Source organism: Pezoporus occidentalis, unplaced genomic scaffold, assembly GCF_034315485.1.
Source record: "Pezoporus occidentalis ecotype Australia unplaced genomic scaffold, CSIRO_AGI_Poc_V1 ctg119, whole genome shotgun sequence".
NCBI lineage: Eukaryota > Metazoa > Chordata > Aves > Psittaciformes > Psittacidae > Pezoporus > Pezoporus occidentalis.
Window position 1 is genome coordinate 723,646 of NW_026912983.1, and position 14,975 is coordinate 738,620.

A 14,975-nucleotide genomic window follows, 5' to 3' on the forward strand; every position below is an offset into this window, starting at 1 on the left:
AATCCTTAAAACCCAAGCCAGTGAGGAGCTGTAAATAAGGTCAAACGCTATCTCCAAACAGCAACCAGATCCCCATCCCTCCCCAGCTCCGATCCATCACTCCCAAAGCAACAACAGACTGAAGCACAGGCACCAGGCACCATCCAGCCACTGGTGACGGCCGCCCTTGCTGGAGGCTGGGGTGTACATGCACGTATCCCTGAGCACCAAGGGGAGCTGCAGAGCTCAGATCTCCTCTGGAGGCAGTAACCAACCACGCTGCCACCATAAACCCTGAGGATGACAACCCCTGTTCACCAAGGAGGAGGAATAAACCATCGAGAGGAGCTACCCATCACCACCACAGCACAGACACGTTTGCACGCTGTTGTCCACAGTCAAGTGAGGGACAGGAGCCAGGCTGGAGCTCCCTGGAAGACCTCATGGATTAGGAGTGAAATCCATGCCCAGAACAGCTACTTGGTTGTCCTGCCACCGTGCTATTGTTCACCCCGCAGCTCACGGCACATTTGCCTTGTCAGACAGAAAAGCAAAACCCCGAACAAACGTAACATTTATGGTGGAGGAGGGAATGGAACCAGGAAGCCGGAGCCAAGCGGTGTCTTCCAGGGGACCCTGAGCAAAGTTCAAGACCAAAGCAGCCGGTGTCCAGTGCCGAGGAGGAGCAGGACCTCTTCCCTTTGCTCAGCCACTCCAGCCGTGCTTCTCCCCAGGCTTGAGCTCCCTCTGTGGGACTCTGGGATGATCCCGCACCTGCCCAGAAGGAAGCACAGTTAAAGTCCATCATTTAGCTCAAGCAACAGCTAGGAACAGGCAGGATGGGCCCCTTCCTAAACCACAGCCGGGTACTCCAACCTCAGCCTTGTTTTCCTTTCTTTTGGGGCATGTGTGTGCCTATGTGTGGTACTTTGCTTTGATCTCCCTTAGGTTGGTGACAATTTCACTTCCTCTCTTCAGGGCTGGCTCCAAAGCACTGAACGCAGCACAGCTCTGAGCCTCACAGAAGTCAAGGTTTATGAGCCTGCAAGTTTCAAACACAGCTCCTCTTTCCAAGCCACAGGAGATGAACCCGAGGCCAAGCTCCCAAGGTCGCTGCTCAGCATTTAGAGGTTTAAAGCAGCCTTTTGAAAGGAAGAAGAAACCTTCCTGAAGCCATCTATGCCAGATATAAGGTGCTTGCATCTGTCCTTGCTAGAGTCCAGGGATGATGAGGAGTGGAGCCCCTTTACAGCCCCATGAAGTGGGCCAATGAGCTTTTGAGGACTCCACCTTCCCATGTTCACACAGTGTGCAAGGGGCTTAACGTATTTAAGATAATAATAGGTTAATGCCAAGCCTTCAATGCAGGAAATAACAGGACTCACTTCTGCCTATAGTGCCATGGATGGCTGTATCGTTCAACTGCCCTGATGCTGTTAGAAAGAGCTCATGAGGCTCTGTTCTTTTTGCAAGAACTCACTATACAAATGGAAAAGAATTGTCAATTCATTTAAAAATCCTTTTTTAGGGGGAAAATTCGTGTTCTGGGAGGACAAGAACCGGTTTTGTGCTTACACACCTGCACCAATGCAGGGGCATCAGTGTCCTACCGTGTACCTGAAATGATGGAGAGCTGCTGTCAAGTTTTTGACCCTACAAATCTTTTACATAAGCTTGGATGAATCCCTTACCCTCTGTTTTCTCTCCGTGGTGATCAGGAGCAGGGATTGCATTACCTTACGGGGAACACTTGGGGCACTAAATCCTGTGCAGCACTGAAGAAATACGTGCGTGCCTGGTATTTGACAGCAAAAGGAGACCCGAATTCCTCTTGCATTGTCACTGGTGTCCTGTCCTTGTGGGCCAGACACCACTGCAGCCCATTTCCTCATTTTACAGGCTTGAGTAACAGGCACTGCCCCGGCTCACATGGAAGGGGATGGCTCAGTTCTATAAATGGTTTCACCCCAAAGGAGCACGATGGGGAGCTGCTGGGGATCCCCAGACAGGGATCCCCAAGGCAGAAACCTACCTCTCTGTCAAGTGCTTGCTGGTGGCTGTTCCCCACCCCTCCTATCAGCAAGGCAGGGCAGGAGGAAAGCCTCACACTGGGTTTTTACCAAGACTGAAGAACCAGCACTGAGATGCAGGCAGCCCGGGCTCAGGTGCTGGAGAGCAGGGGTTTGGTCCTCTCGGGGCCTGGCACATCCTTGTTCTTGGGGGGCTCTGGGTGCTGCCGGTTGCTGTCTGATCGCCTCAAAGGCCAATCCAGCTCATCAGAGTGGCAGCAGCAAAGGTAGGAGAAGAGCCGAGTCCGGACCACCCGCGTGCACAGCACAAACATGATGCAGTTGGCACCTCCTTGGAACGTGTTCCCAATTCCCTGCAAGGCAAGAGAAGGGATTCACCAGCGCTGTTCCCACAGGTGCCCCCCCAGAGAAGAGCAAACACAGGGTCAGACCAGCTACAGCGCTGCCCAGTGGGAAGAACAAGTCCAGAAAGATCAGCCTCGCACCCAAAAGCGGACCAAGTGCGGGGGTTCCACAGCCCCTGCTGAAGGATGCGCACCGGCATCTCTGGTCTGAGCCTGCTTGTCCTACAGGCATTTCTAGTTCCTACTGCAGTTATTCTCTGTAGCCACTAGATGCTGCTGAAATAGCTGCTGCTGAGCATCCCGACCAGCGCTTGCCAGCAGCATCCGTCAGTACGCGCTGCATCCTGCCGCTACAATAAACGGTATTAAGAGCAACAAAGCCTCATCTCCCTCCCAGATCCTCCTTCCAATGCATTGCCTGGCAAATACTTACATGCAGGACAACCAGGACTGAATTTTGCACTGCAGGGGAGTTACAGAGGGTCAGAATGAAGCGCACAGTGCTCCAGATGCGGAGGATGATAAAGATGACAGGGATGAGAATCAACTTCTTATCTGCTATGGAAGTCTGGGGTTGAAATGCAGGTGCTCTTGAGAGAATGGGGCGATACTCTGAGAGGGCTGCGTGCTTCCATGGAGGGTGGGAGAGAGACAAAAACATGAACAGAAAGCTACATTGGACATTCAGCTCCAGGGACCCTTTCCAAAGCAAACGAAATCTCGGCATCTCATGGGAAGTTAACAGGGACACGCTCCTGAGCAGCAGCTTTTAGCCACATTCTGCCCTTGCTAGTGCAAACATTCCTGCTGAAGCCAAAGAGTGGCAAACAAAGGATATCCGGCACTTATCAGAATCCCACTAAAGCTTTATATTAACAAACATCACTGTGGAGTTACCAAGAAACCAGGTTATAACTGGGTAAGAATAAAGTATGTGGTGCTCCAGAAAATAGTTATATTAGATATATAGAGATGCATAGAGATATAGATGGTATAGATAGATAGAGATATAGATGATATATAGACAGATATAGATGATATAGATGTAGGTATACAGAGATAGAGACAGAGACAGAGAGATAGACAGATAGAGACAGAGATGATACAGATATAGATATATCTATAGATAGGTATAGATATATCTATAGATAGGTATAGATATATAGATATATTTGGGGAGCAGTGTGGCTCATCCTTCTCAAGCTCTTGAGTCTTCACTGCAGCCAGCAAGTTCCACAAGGAATTTATGCCCATGTGAACCAATCCTTCAGTTTGTTGCCCAAATTTCTGACCATATTCTGTTAGCAATTGGCTTCCATAGATCTGGACAAGCCAGCAATACCTCTCTATACCAGTGCATGCAGGGATCTGTGGCCTGGAGCACTGTGGCTGGAGGTATAAGGCCCATGAGACCTTCCTGTGGTAGAAACCATTGGATGCTCTCGGACTCCTGGATGGGGAGAGCAGGTCAACACCACACAGAGAGCGGGTGCTGGGACACACAGTGCTGCCTAGCAGGGTGTTAATGTGGGTGAAGGGATGAAATCTCAGCATAGCTGACCTGAAGAAAACCATTCCCCCTCCCACCAGGGCTACAGAGCACACACAGCTTCCATGCACAGTGTTCTCCTTCACCCCAGTACTCCCAGTCCTGGCACTTCCCTTCCTCCAGAACAGAGCTGTGCAACAACACTGCAGTGATTCAGTGACCTGAACCAAACCCTCCGGGAGTCTTCCAGTGCAGCTTCCTATATGGTCTTTCCCATTTGGAAAGCCTCCTGCACATGTCCCCCATGACAGCTACTGCCATCATTCCTCCTGCCTCTCTGACTGCACTACTGCAAACCCCACTTCAGCTATTCCTCCTGTTCACAGCCCAAACCCAGCCCTGGCTGGCTGTCACTCTCTCTTGGAAATGGGAGACCTCCTGCCAGTAAAAGGACTCAGCAAGCAGGCTCCCAGGCTTGGCAGTGGTGAGAAGAGGCCAGGCTGATGATTCAAGGCCAGGTTGGACACAGGGGCTTGGAGCAAGCTGCTCTAGTGGAAGGGGTCCCTGCCCGTGGAGCTGGATGAGCTTTAAGGTCCCTTCAACCCAAACCATCTACAAGGGAGATGCTCCACTCCGTAAGCGCTGAGTGCTGCTGCTCCAGCCCTCAGACCCCTGTTTGGGGACAACTGCCTGCGCTCAGCACCCTGTGAGAGGGTCATGGCTGGAGCCATGGAATCCCTGGCAGAGCAGGAGCCTGAGCCCGGCCAGGTGCGGGTCAGGTTTCCCTGCGGTCACGCTGCTATCTTTGACAGCTCTGGAACACCGCGTCCCGGCCCGTGTGTGTCAGCTGGTGACAGGCACAAGCAAACCCTTCCCAACGCCCCTTTCCAGGACCCCTAGGACTCGTGCTTGTCCCTATGGCTGCAGCACAGAGAGCGGGTTTGCAGGGGCAGTGCTGTCCAGGACGTCCATCCAGATGTGGGGGGGCTTTTCCCCCTAATACAACTTAAAGGAAAAGGCATCTCTGGATGCATCTCCTCCTGCCACCATCAACCCTGACTTCTCTAATGTTGTCCTAGGTGCCTGGATTCTTTGTGCTCTCAAGGAACAGCAGTAAAAAAGCCTCTGGAGTCTGGAACTCCCCTAGACAGGGTGTCTTCCTGTATTGTGTGTGCGTATAGTGCATAAAGCTATATAATGCCCAAAGCTATGTAGCACCCAGACTCCCCCATGGTGCTTTATGCTGCTAGGACAAAACAGGTATTAAAACCATCATTAGAGATCCTAAACTGGTTGAGGTTAGATACAGCTGTATGCTAATAGCAGGGCTGGTGCAAGTGGAACTGTGGACGACTGATTAAAGCTGACTTTTGTCCCTCATATCCTGTTCCAATCCTTACATTTCACTCCTGTACATTCCATAACCCCTGCAAGTTTCCCAAAGGCTTTTAAGTTCCTGTGCTAAGCCTCTGCAGTGATGCTGGAGGCTGCTCAATCAGATGTGCTGCTTCTCCCACAGTGTGGGGTGCATTTCAGCGGTGCATGAAGCAATTCCTGCCTCTGGAGCTGCCAAACAGGAAGGGAAATCTTCGGAGCATGGGAGGGCAGAATCACACAGCAAGGTACTCACCGCTCTGTTAATGTGCTTCTTGATGAGGAGGTAGAGCACGGGCAGGGTCACATAGGCCAGTATCTCCCACACTTTCCCCGTCAGCAGCATCCACAGGACCCGATCCTCTGCATCCAAGTTGACCCAGCACCAGCCCACAGAGACGTTGGAGGCGTCATAGCCGATCTTCTTCAGAGCAACAGCCGCCACTGTAATGCCAAGGGGGATTCCCCAGCTGAGGGAAGAACACCAAGAGCAAGGTTATGCCAAGAACAAGCTCCCTTCGGTCCCTCCATGCCTCAGGGGAAGCGGGCGATGGACCGAGGGGTTCTTCATCAGATGTTCTCTCCTGGATACAGGAGAGGTTGAGGATGTGACCACGGCAGAGCATCTTATGATGTGACCATCCTGTAGGACCCAGCCATTCGCGAGCAATCGGGTTGATCCAGAGCTTTCAGACCACAAGCAACCGAATTCCACACTATTCCTAAGGGACACGTCGCACAAAGAACCAGCACACAAAGAAATCCCCAACTCAATTTTGTCACTGGGTTTTGGTTTTAAATAGGGGGTTAATCAATATTTTGGGAGCAAAAGGATAATTCTGAAGGACCAAGGGAGGTTTCTTCCCAAGGAAAAGCACTGGCAGTAACAGCCACAAGCCAAGAAAGCAAAGAGGAGCCATGTCCACATTGTCTGGAGCCGTGTTTTGCCTTTAGCTTCTCTCTTGACAGCAGAAGCAAATACAGGGAAGCATTTACTGGTGACATTCATGAATCAAACCAGTCAGCAGCCAGGCTGCCCACAAAACCCCATGAGGAACAACTGAGAAATCCCACTCAGCCCTTCCCTGGGTGCTCTTCATAGCCAGGGCTTTACAGGCCTGGGATGTGCAGTCACCCATTACCCCACACCTGAAACACTGCCCTGCATCCAGCGGGATGCATCACCTGCATCACCACGGGAATACATCCCGTGTTCATCCGCAGGGGAAGGTGCTGGGGAGCTTGAAGTGGGACAAGGGATGTTTCTTCAACAAGCACACAGATGCTTCACAAAGTGCTCGCTGAGCCCCCAGCAGAACCCTCGGGGTCTCTCCAGATGCAAAGGCAACAAAGCCATTCCTGTGTTGCTCCCATTACCTTCCTGGCTCACCCTTGCATTGCCCCGACAGCCTGGAGCAGCTGCATGGAAAGGATCTTCCTCCTAAAGCCAGTCTCAGTGCTGCAGACTATGCAGGCAAAGAGCAGTTGCTCAGACCAGATTGCCTGAAATGCCACAGGGCAACAGCAAAATCCCAGCTAATCCCATGGGAGGTGTCAGAAATGCCCCGTTTCCTGCCCTGAAATGATGTCTGAGTTCACCCGCTCACAAACCCACCCCAAATACAGATAGAGGGCTGTAAAAACCCCTACCAGAGTCAGCCTTTTAGCATGGCTGGAACATTTCGTGTCAGTGTTCAGGTCAGAACAGGCAGTGCTAATCCAAACCAGCGCTGTTATTTAAGGACGGTTCTGCTGCAGGGAGCCCTCCCCTTGCTATTATCAGAGCAGGCTTCCTGCAATCACTCCAAACACCACCACCATGGAAGTACCTGCACAACTGAAGGCTCATCTTGCTAGGAATGGTGGTTTGCCTGCAAACAAGCAGCACAAATGCACGGACATTCACATCTCGGTGCGCTCGGAGCAAGTGACCACTAAGGAGAACTGGCACTTCCTTAAAGAAACCCTGTTAAGGCACACAAGCACAAGGGAGGCCAGCACCAAGAAAAAGGAAGTGCATTAAGAACCTAATTTGCCTACATAATGATCTCCACAGCAACCTGCAACTGAGAGAATTATGTGAGAAGATAAAACCAGGTCAAACTGCTGTGCGTGGAGATAAAGGAGAACAGTGTAAGTATGAACAGGCACAATGAGAGAGGCTGCAGTAGCAAAGTACAGACCACTAGGCAAGGGACTTCAAATCCTCGGTCCTCTAGCCAGTAAAAGGAAGAATGTGGAAGCAAACTGCCACGCATCAGGCTAATTTTCACTGGAGCAGTGTATTGGGATCCGATGGCACAACCCACGCCGGGGACAAGGGATTACAAGCTCAGAGTGAAGTTAGAAGCTAGAAAGCAGTCAGGCATTGCAGTGGGGTTCTTCAGCTCTGTTCTGGATAACTGGAAAAGAGAACTGAGAGTGGTGGCTTGGTTATTCTTCAGAACCTCTAAATGACAGGTTCCCAAAGGCTGGGAAATACCAGTGCTTTACACCCACCAACAGAAGAATCAGCATATTTTAGACCCAAGGCGTATGTAAAGACTGGGATAAAAATCATACAATCATAGAATAAAAAAGGATCCAGGATAAGAAAAAGAGAGAGAAATTTCACTCAGCGCCCCAAAGACAGTGTAATTATATAGGCTGGGCATCCCAAAAGCACTCTTGGATCTCAGCACAGTCAGTGCAGGGAAGAAGGGAAGACTGGTTGTGTCTCTGTAAAGAGGCTGGCAATCCCATCTCTAAGGCAGATACAACAGCACTTATTCCCCTGATACAGCCCCCAGCAATCTATTAAAGAAAACACATGCAACTCAGCCTATCTTTCCACGTTGGACTTGATGATCTTAAAGGTCTTTTCTAACCTTAATGACTATTAACACCAATGCTGCATTTGTACAAGGCGAGACAAGGACCCTTCAACTACAGCAGCAGACCGCTTGAGCTGTGTTGGCTGTCTTGCCCTCAGTGTGCCTGGGTCAGATAGCTTAATGGCACGTTTTGATGTATGCTGCACAGCTGCTCTGTTTCCTTCCCCCCCCAGAGGCTCTTACACACAGGGGAGGTTTGCTGTCACCTGCCTGCACAGGTTGGACAAGCCTGCGTGCATCCGACCAGGCAGCCTGCAGGCAACTCCTTCTGGGATGGGGATCATTACCCTGCAAAGAGACAAAAATCAGTCTTCTGCATAAAGCAGCCAGCTCCAGGGCAGAGCTTTGAGTGCATTGGGGGCAGAACTCCAGACCAATGAGGCTCCAAGGTAATATCTGAGCCCTAACCATGAAGCAGCATCCTGGTACCAACAGAGAACCCTCCCAGAGAAGCAGGCAAGCACTTAAAAGCTAAGGCACGGGGAGGAGCTCACCCTTTGGTTTGCCTGAGCAAAAAGCTTCTGTAAACTAAACACTAAAGCCCCAGCAAATTTCTTATGTAGGGACACATGTCCAGTTCTGAAAGTCAGCTCTGGCACAACCATGCACGAGGCAGTGCACTGAGGGCTCATGTGTACAGTAAGTACAGGAGAACATGAAAGGGTTCCCAAGTAGCCCACCAATATGCATGTAAGTATATGCATAGTTATACATGTCTATATAAGCATATTTAAGTGAAATATTTAAGTGAAATACCTAAGTAAGCATATATATACCTATAACCACCTGCATAGCCTGAGCATTAAAGGCAAATACTTCAGAGGTTGAAAGCAATAGCAAATGCTATCAAAACCAAAGCAAGACACGATCCCTAGGTGGGTACTGGTGCATCCTCACCCTGACTTTGGATCAGCTGCTTTCACAGCAAGGATGACCACTACCCAACCAAATGCTACCTGATATTTAGAAATCCAGGGGCAGTGAGGGAGCCTGGGAATTGAGGCTCTGGATGCCAGCACTCACACCTTACAACCACATCAATATTTCCAAAGCTAACCATAGGCCTGTTTTCAAAGCCCATCTGAGCTCAACGAGTTTAAAGCCAAAACAGCCTGTAGCTGTCCTCTGCAGCACCAGACTAGGTGGATGTGTTACTACAGAACAAACCTGTTGGGCAGGTTTGATCCAGTGTGACATCCTCATTTCCCTAAGAAGAAAACTTCAGGTCCTGACTTCCAGTGTATATTTAGTTGCTCTGCTTGGCTAAAGAACAACCTCTGGTTTTACTCGACACTAAAGAAGTATTCATCTCTACCAACGCTTGCCCCTCATCAGTAACTACTTGTGAAGAATCGGAAACGTGCACTTCAGCTCCATCCTGCCTTGAATCCCTTCCAGAAGGGTCTTGGAATGACTCAATGGTCACTGCATGATGATATTAACAACCTATGAAGCGAGGGGGAGGAAATCCCAGGTTCTTGTCTAGACAAAAATACTGGAAACACCTTCAAATCCTTAAATCATCCGCCCTTTGCCACCTTTCCTGTTGCCTTAGCCAGGTCTCACCTATCTACTGCAATGAATGCATGTGCTAGAATCTTTTCCTACCAGTTGCAGCAGTTCTTATGCACATGGTACTGGAAGAACACCTCCGGTAGCCAGTAGCACTTTGAAGCACTGAAAAGGGTGAGGAGCCATCTCCAAGCATCATGCCCAGAATCAGGTTTTATGACTGAGTTCTCAGGTAATGATTAAAGTACAGAGAAGGAAAGAAAGAACATGTGTCACAAGGGGATGGGCAGAGAACAGGTCTTCACTTGTTTTGCTCTTCATACAGGTCATAAAGCAAGAAGAAGCTTTAAACACTGGCTTTGGGAGTCAGCTATGAAGAACCACCCAGCAACAGGGCTTCGGTGAGCACTATCTCTAATGCCCCTTGAACAGGGCAAGTGGAGCTGATCAATACCAAGAGCAGGAGATGGCACTTGATTTCTACTGCAAAGACCTGAAAATAAGCCTAGCAGATTGTCCCAGAGGACGTTCAGTTGAACACTTCCCTCCTCTCTATCACAGGGTTAGAGCAATCTCTCGCTTTTAAGAGTGCAGAGATTGCAGCCAACATTATTTCAGTGATCGTGCCCATTTGTTTCCTCACATTGCAGATGATGAGGCTGAGAAGCCTTAAACCAGATGGAGAAGTTAAAGCTCAGACAAAGGCCACACAACAAGAGATGAGCAGATAGGAAAATCACAAACAGGCCAGATTTGAATCAACTCTTTGATGCAGTCTGCAGACAGCATCCCCACAAACAGCTCAGACTCCTTTTTTTTCTGTTCCTTAAGCAAAATGTGGCTCTTTACAGGCACTCCATCCTCTCCATAGCTCCTATAGTGCAACTCTGTTCACTTGATAGAGCATAACAAATGCCACTGTCTCACTGCATCTTATTTCACTTCACCAGTAGCTCGGTGTTCCCAAATGCGCAGTCACCTTACAGACACTGCTGTCAAGCAGCAAGTAGAACAGGTAGGGCAGGAATCAGGCTACTCCCTGATTCACACTTAGGCTTCATGTCTTTTTCTGGTCCACCTTTACGTGGACTCAGCTCTAACTCCATCATCTCCCAAATGATGCTGCTTGAAAATAAAAGCTGACGAACGTTTGCCTAAGAAACCAGTGAAAACTCAGCGCTTGCCCTGATTGTTTGCTCCTTGGATCACTCCTCTCACCACTTCTTGCAGCTCAGAGGACTAAAGGATCACTGTTTTGCTCAGCGTGGAGGTAGCACATGATCCCCCGAGCTCCAATTGCATAATGAAAGCTTTTACTAAACATGATGTGGAAAAAACAGCTTGCTGAAGAGCAGAAACCTTGGGACATAAAAGCTGCATTGTGGTCTGGTTTGCCTTGCCTTCAAACCTGCCGAAACAACCTTCGGCGTGCTTTACTAGCAGCCTCCTGCCTTGCAGACTGCATTCTCCTACTAGGTGTATTGAATTACAGCAACCTGCCTGGGGAAAGGGGGAGGCTGCCACTGGGAAGTCGGGATCCCAGGAAACAGAGCTCAGACCCAGGAATTCTGGCAGCAGCAGGCCGGTATTGCAAACACAAGGTTCATGATACTATTTCTAGGATGTAAGAGCTGATTGTAGAGGGAAAGCAGAAGCCAGGGTGGTTTAGAGTGGTTTTGTCTTGCGACCTTAAGCAAAACACTTTTATCTCTTCTACAGCTCATTTCTTTACCCGGGGAGGGGGAAATTAAGCAGGGCTGGTTAAAAGACAGCAACCCCCCTGTTTATAGGGAACTTGAGAGTGGCAGACTGTCCTTAAAGGAAGAGCAGGTGATGCAAGCATCCATGCAAGCACTCCATCTCAGAGGGTTCAGCGGGAGATTGAGGGGTCCACATCTCATACCCTCACAGGAGCAGCACCCACCTCACGACATGAAAGCAGCAGAGCAAGCTTGTGCCGGTGGGCGAGCCCCTCACAATGGTGATGTAGAGGTAGACAGCAATGGCCATGGTCCAGAAGAAGGAGCTGGTGTTGGAGAAGGTGGACAGGGCACCCTGGAGCACGCAGTCCCACGAGGTCCTGTCGAAGTCCCGCAGCACCCCATAGAAGTAGGAGAGAGCCGAGAGGAGATCCGCCAGCGACAGGTAGAGCAGGAGCTGCCGGGGCCGCGTCCGCAGCTCGGGCCACAGCGCATGGGTGCCCACGAGGAGGCTGGAGCCCAGGAAGGAGAGGACGCAGGACAGCAGCACCACCGCCCGCTCCGAGGCGTGCAGCTCGGTGGGGGGCAGCGGCGCGGGCATGCCGGGGACGGGGCGCAAGAGGAGGAGGAGGAGGAGGAAGGAGGAGGAAGGAGCGGCGGCGGCACCGCGCTGCTCCGGGACAGCCCGGCCCGGGCGCACTGTGCCAGGAGGGAGGGATGAGGAGCGGGGAAGCCGGGGGCCGGGGCGGGAGCTGGGTTTGTCCGTCCCCCCCCTACCCCGTCATGTGAGCGCCGGGCCCGGCCCCCCCCCAACCCTGCGGGGATCCGCTGGGAGAGACGGAGCCCTCGGAGCACCTCGGGGTCCTTTCAGGTACAAACACTCGCGGCCCCGCCGCTGCAGCCGGGGACAGGAGCCGCGGCACAAATGGAAGCGCTTTTTCACTGCTGGCTCCTAAAAGCCGTTCCGGAGGGTGCTGAGGCACAGGGTGCCCAGAGGAGCTGTGGCTGCCCCATCCCTGGCAGTGCTCAAGGCCAGGTTGGACACAGGGGCTTGGAGCAAGCTGCTCCAGTGGAAGGGGATGGAACTGGATGAGCTTTAAGGTCCCTTCCAACACAAACCAGGCTGGGATTCCACGCCCTCCTTCCCGAAGGAGAGCGCGCAACACACCCGTTTCCAAGGCAGAACTCAACTTCGCAGAGCCCAGTTTGAGCCGTTCATGTACATACAGGTACCCAGATCACAGTATCGGACACCTCATCCTCCCGAGGTGGCCCCAGGATCATCTTTACCTTCCCCATCCCTTTGAAGCGCGCAGCGCCGACTCCTGCCGCATCCTGTGAGGCAGAAACCGATAAGCAGACACAACAAAGCGCTCACCACCGCGTTAAACGCATCTTACATTTCTGCTGATAAGGAAGTGCTCTTTTTTCCCTCCCCTCTTCAAACAACTTCCAAGCTGAAAGCATCTCCTTGTTTCCTTGTCTCACTTGCCCTGGCTTCCGCAGACAACTCGTACCTTACAGCTTTGATGTGGAGTGATGGGCTCAGTTTACAAAGGGGATAGTTATTGTTTCAGGTGTCTTGGGCTCTTCAACAGCTCAATCATTTCCTAGCTGCCACAAAGGAGCCCTGCTGAACTCGGGTTTTAACAAGGTTTATACGGAGCTGTAAACCCAGGCGCCTTATCCCCCACCCAAGCTCCTCCCAGCACCCTGAAGCCATCGACCACAGCCTAGAAAACACATCTGATGGAAAGATCTTTGAAGAAACCCCATAAATCACTCAGGTTTTGCATATTACTTTTGGCTGTGCTGCCCCTTCAGTTTCACATTCCCATCTACCAAGTTGAGAAGGAGTTCTCCTCATATTAAATCACTTCCTTTGAGTCCTGTATTTAGGAGACACCATTTCACAAGCTTTGCAGCATGATTACTGTTTAATTAAACTATTTCTGTGCTATTGCCACTTCACTGGAGAAAAACAAGGGCAAAAATAAACCCACATTCCTATTGGGTGTATAAGAAGGCCACATCCTGCTAGATGGTTTTAAGAGCGGTTTTCCCTGTTTTTCCATGCGGAACTATCTTCCACTCCTCAGCTGCATGGCTGTACTCAAATCCTGCAGCCAATTCCACTGCTTCCTTAAGCTTTCCATTTTCTTCATCTGGTTTTCATTCTAAGTTCAAATCCAATTCCCTAAGGAGCCCTGGGCGTCCTTGGGATGCATCAGTTTGTCAGGACAAGTCCTCACACCCACTCTGGCAGTTCACAGAGAGCTTTTCAGTCGCATCCAGCTCTGCCTTGGCTCCTACATTGGGTGCCAGCTCTGAATGAAGCCTTTCCAGCTTTTTAGCAGCTTGGTTTAAGCCGGTTTCACCACAGCACAGAAGGGGCTGCAAGGGTCAGCACTGAGCCCCTCACAAATGAGCCCTCCTACAGCTGCCATCCAAACTCACTGCTGCTGCTCCAGACATCACCACTAAGGACAACTCCCACCAGTACCTTTCCAAGAAGCTGTTAGCTGGAACTTCAGAGCTTTCCAAATCCTCAAGTCCCCAGCTACGTCCAGGCTTGGTGTCCTGCTTCTTGCTCCACTGGATGCATCTGTCATTTGTTCTGGTAGTTACCCCCTTTGGAAACGACATCTTTCCATGTCTCTTTCTGACCTTTACCACTCAGTCAAGCAGGCTTTTACATGTAGAAGCAGTTTATTTTGGAGCCTGATGCACTCTGCATGTTCTGCATAGGAGAAGGAAGTTGCAGCGACTTACATTTCCCCTGAACTCAATCTGACACTAATAGCTGCTTTTAGTCATTATTCCAGGCTGCCTTTAGCTACCATCTGACCCCCCAAAAACATGAGATCGAGTTTTGTCAAGGCCGTGTTCCCTGTTGTTGTTCTTTGGTTTCCTTTTCCCCGCTTCATAGCACAACACACTCGTGCCTCTCACAAACATCCAGACAAACCACTTCACCAAATAGCCTGGCTTTTGAGCGTTACTTCTATTTTGGGGTGATGGATGTGGCTCTAAAACACAGCTTAGTAAGTGCTGTAAGACAAACCCAGAATTGGTATCTCCACTAACTTGCGATTCAGATATTCCCCTTCTCTCCAGTTCTAGAAGGAAGCACTCTGTGAGGTTATCCTGAGTTGTGGAAATCAACAAGTGAGATGCAGCTTTCCCTTAGCAATCAGAAAGAAATAGGCCTGGCACAGCATCTTCTGCTGGATCTTCCCCTACTGTCTAGCGATAGGGATATGGTACATTCACACACAGAAGTCACCCCTGAGCAGAAGGACAGGTACAAAGAGTTAATGCTTCCAAAAAGAGTAATAAAAAGCAGAAAACATCATAAAGATTCCCACTACCTTTCATTTTCTTGACACCTGCATGTGCCAGACATCACCCCCCAGCAGCTCTGTGGCATTCCTGTTACCTTGATGTTGTTACCTTCCCACTGCAGGGTAGTAGTGCAGCTCCCAGATGTACATTCCTACCTTCTGTCCCATGGGATCTGCAATTGTCCAGAGAATAGAAACACCTGGAAATGCCCAAAGATACACGACAGTTCAAAGGCAGTGCTGTGTGTAGCTCAGGGAAGTCGAAACCTTCAGAGTTTTCACTCTGAAGCAGTGAGCTTCATTCATCTTCAGATGCTCTCACAGCACAGG

General features: G+C 50.4%; 1 protein-coding gene across 2 annotated transcripts; it reads right to left on the bottom strand.

The window, feature by feature from the left end:
• Positions 1-458: 458 nt before the first annotated feature.
• On the bottom strand, positions 459-12,023 carry GPR157 (G protein-coupled receptor 157). 2 transcript variants are annotated; one of them, XR_009961874.1, is made up of 5 exons: positions 11,526-12,023; positions 5,473-5,686; positions 2,787-2,981; positions 2,087-2,362; positions 459-753 (listed from the first exon to the last, which is right to left on the bottom strand). XR_009961874.1 is itself a non-coding variant. In XM_062604198.1 (5 exons), the coding sequence occupies exons 1-4, from the start codon at positions 11,900-11,902 to the stop codon at positions 2,141-2,143; spliced, it is 1,008 nt and encodes a 335-aa protein (XP_062460182.1). In that variant the 5' UTR covers positions 11,903-12,023; the 3' UTR covers positions 459-753; positions 2,100-2,140. The 2 variants fall into 2 exon arrangements, 1 of the variants encoding a protein (XP_062460182.1); XM_062604198.1 differs by having other exon boundaries at positions 2,100-2,362.
• Between the last annotated feature and the right edge of the window lie 2,952 nt (positions 12,024-14,975).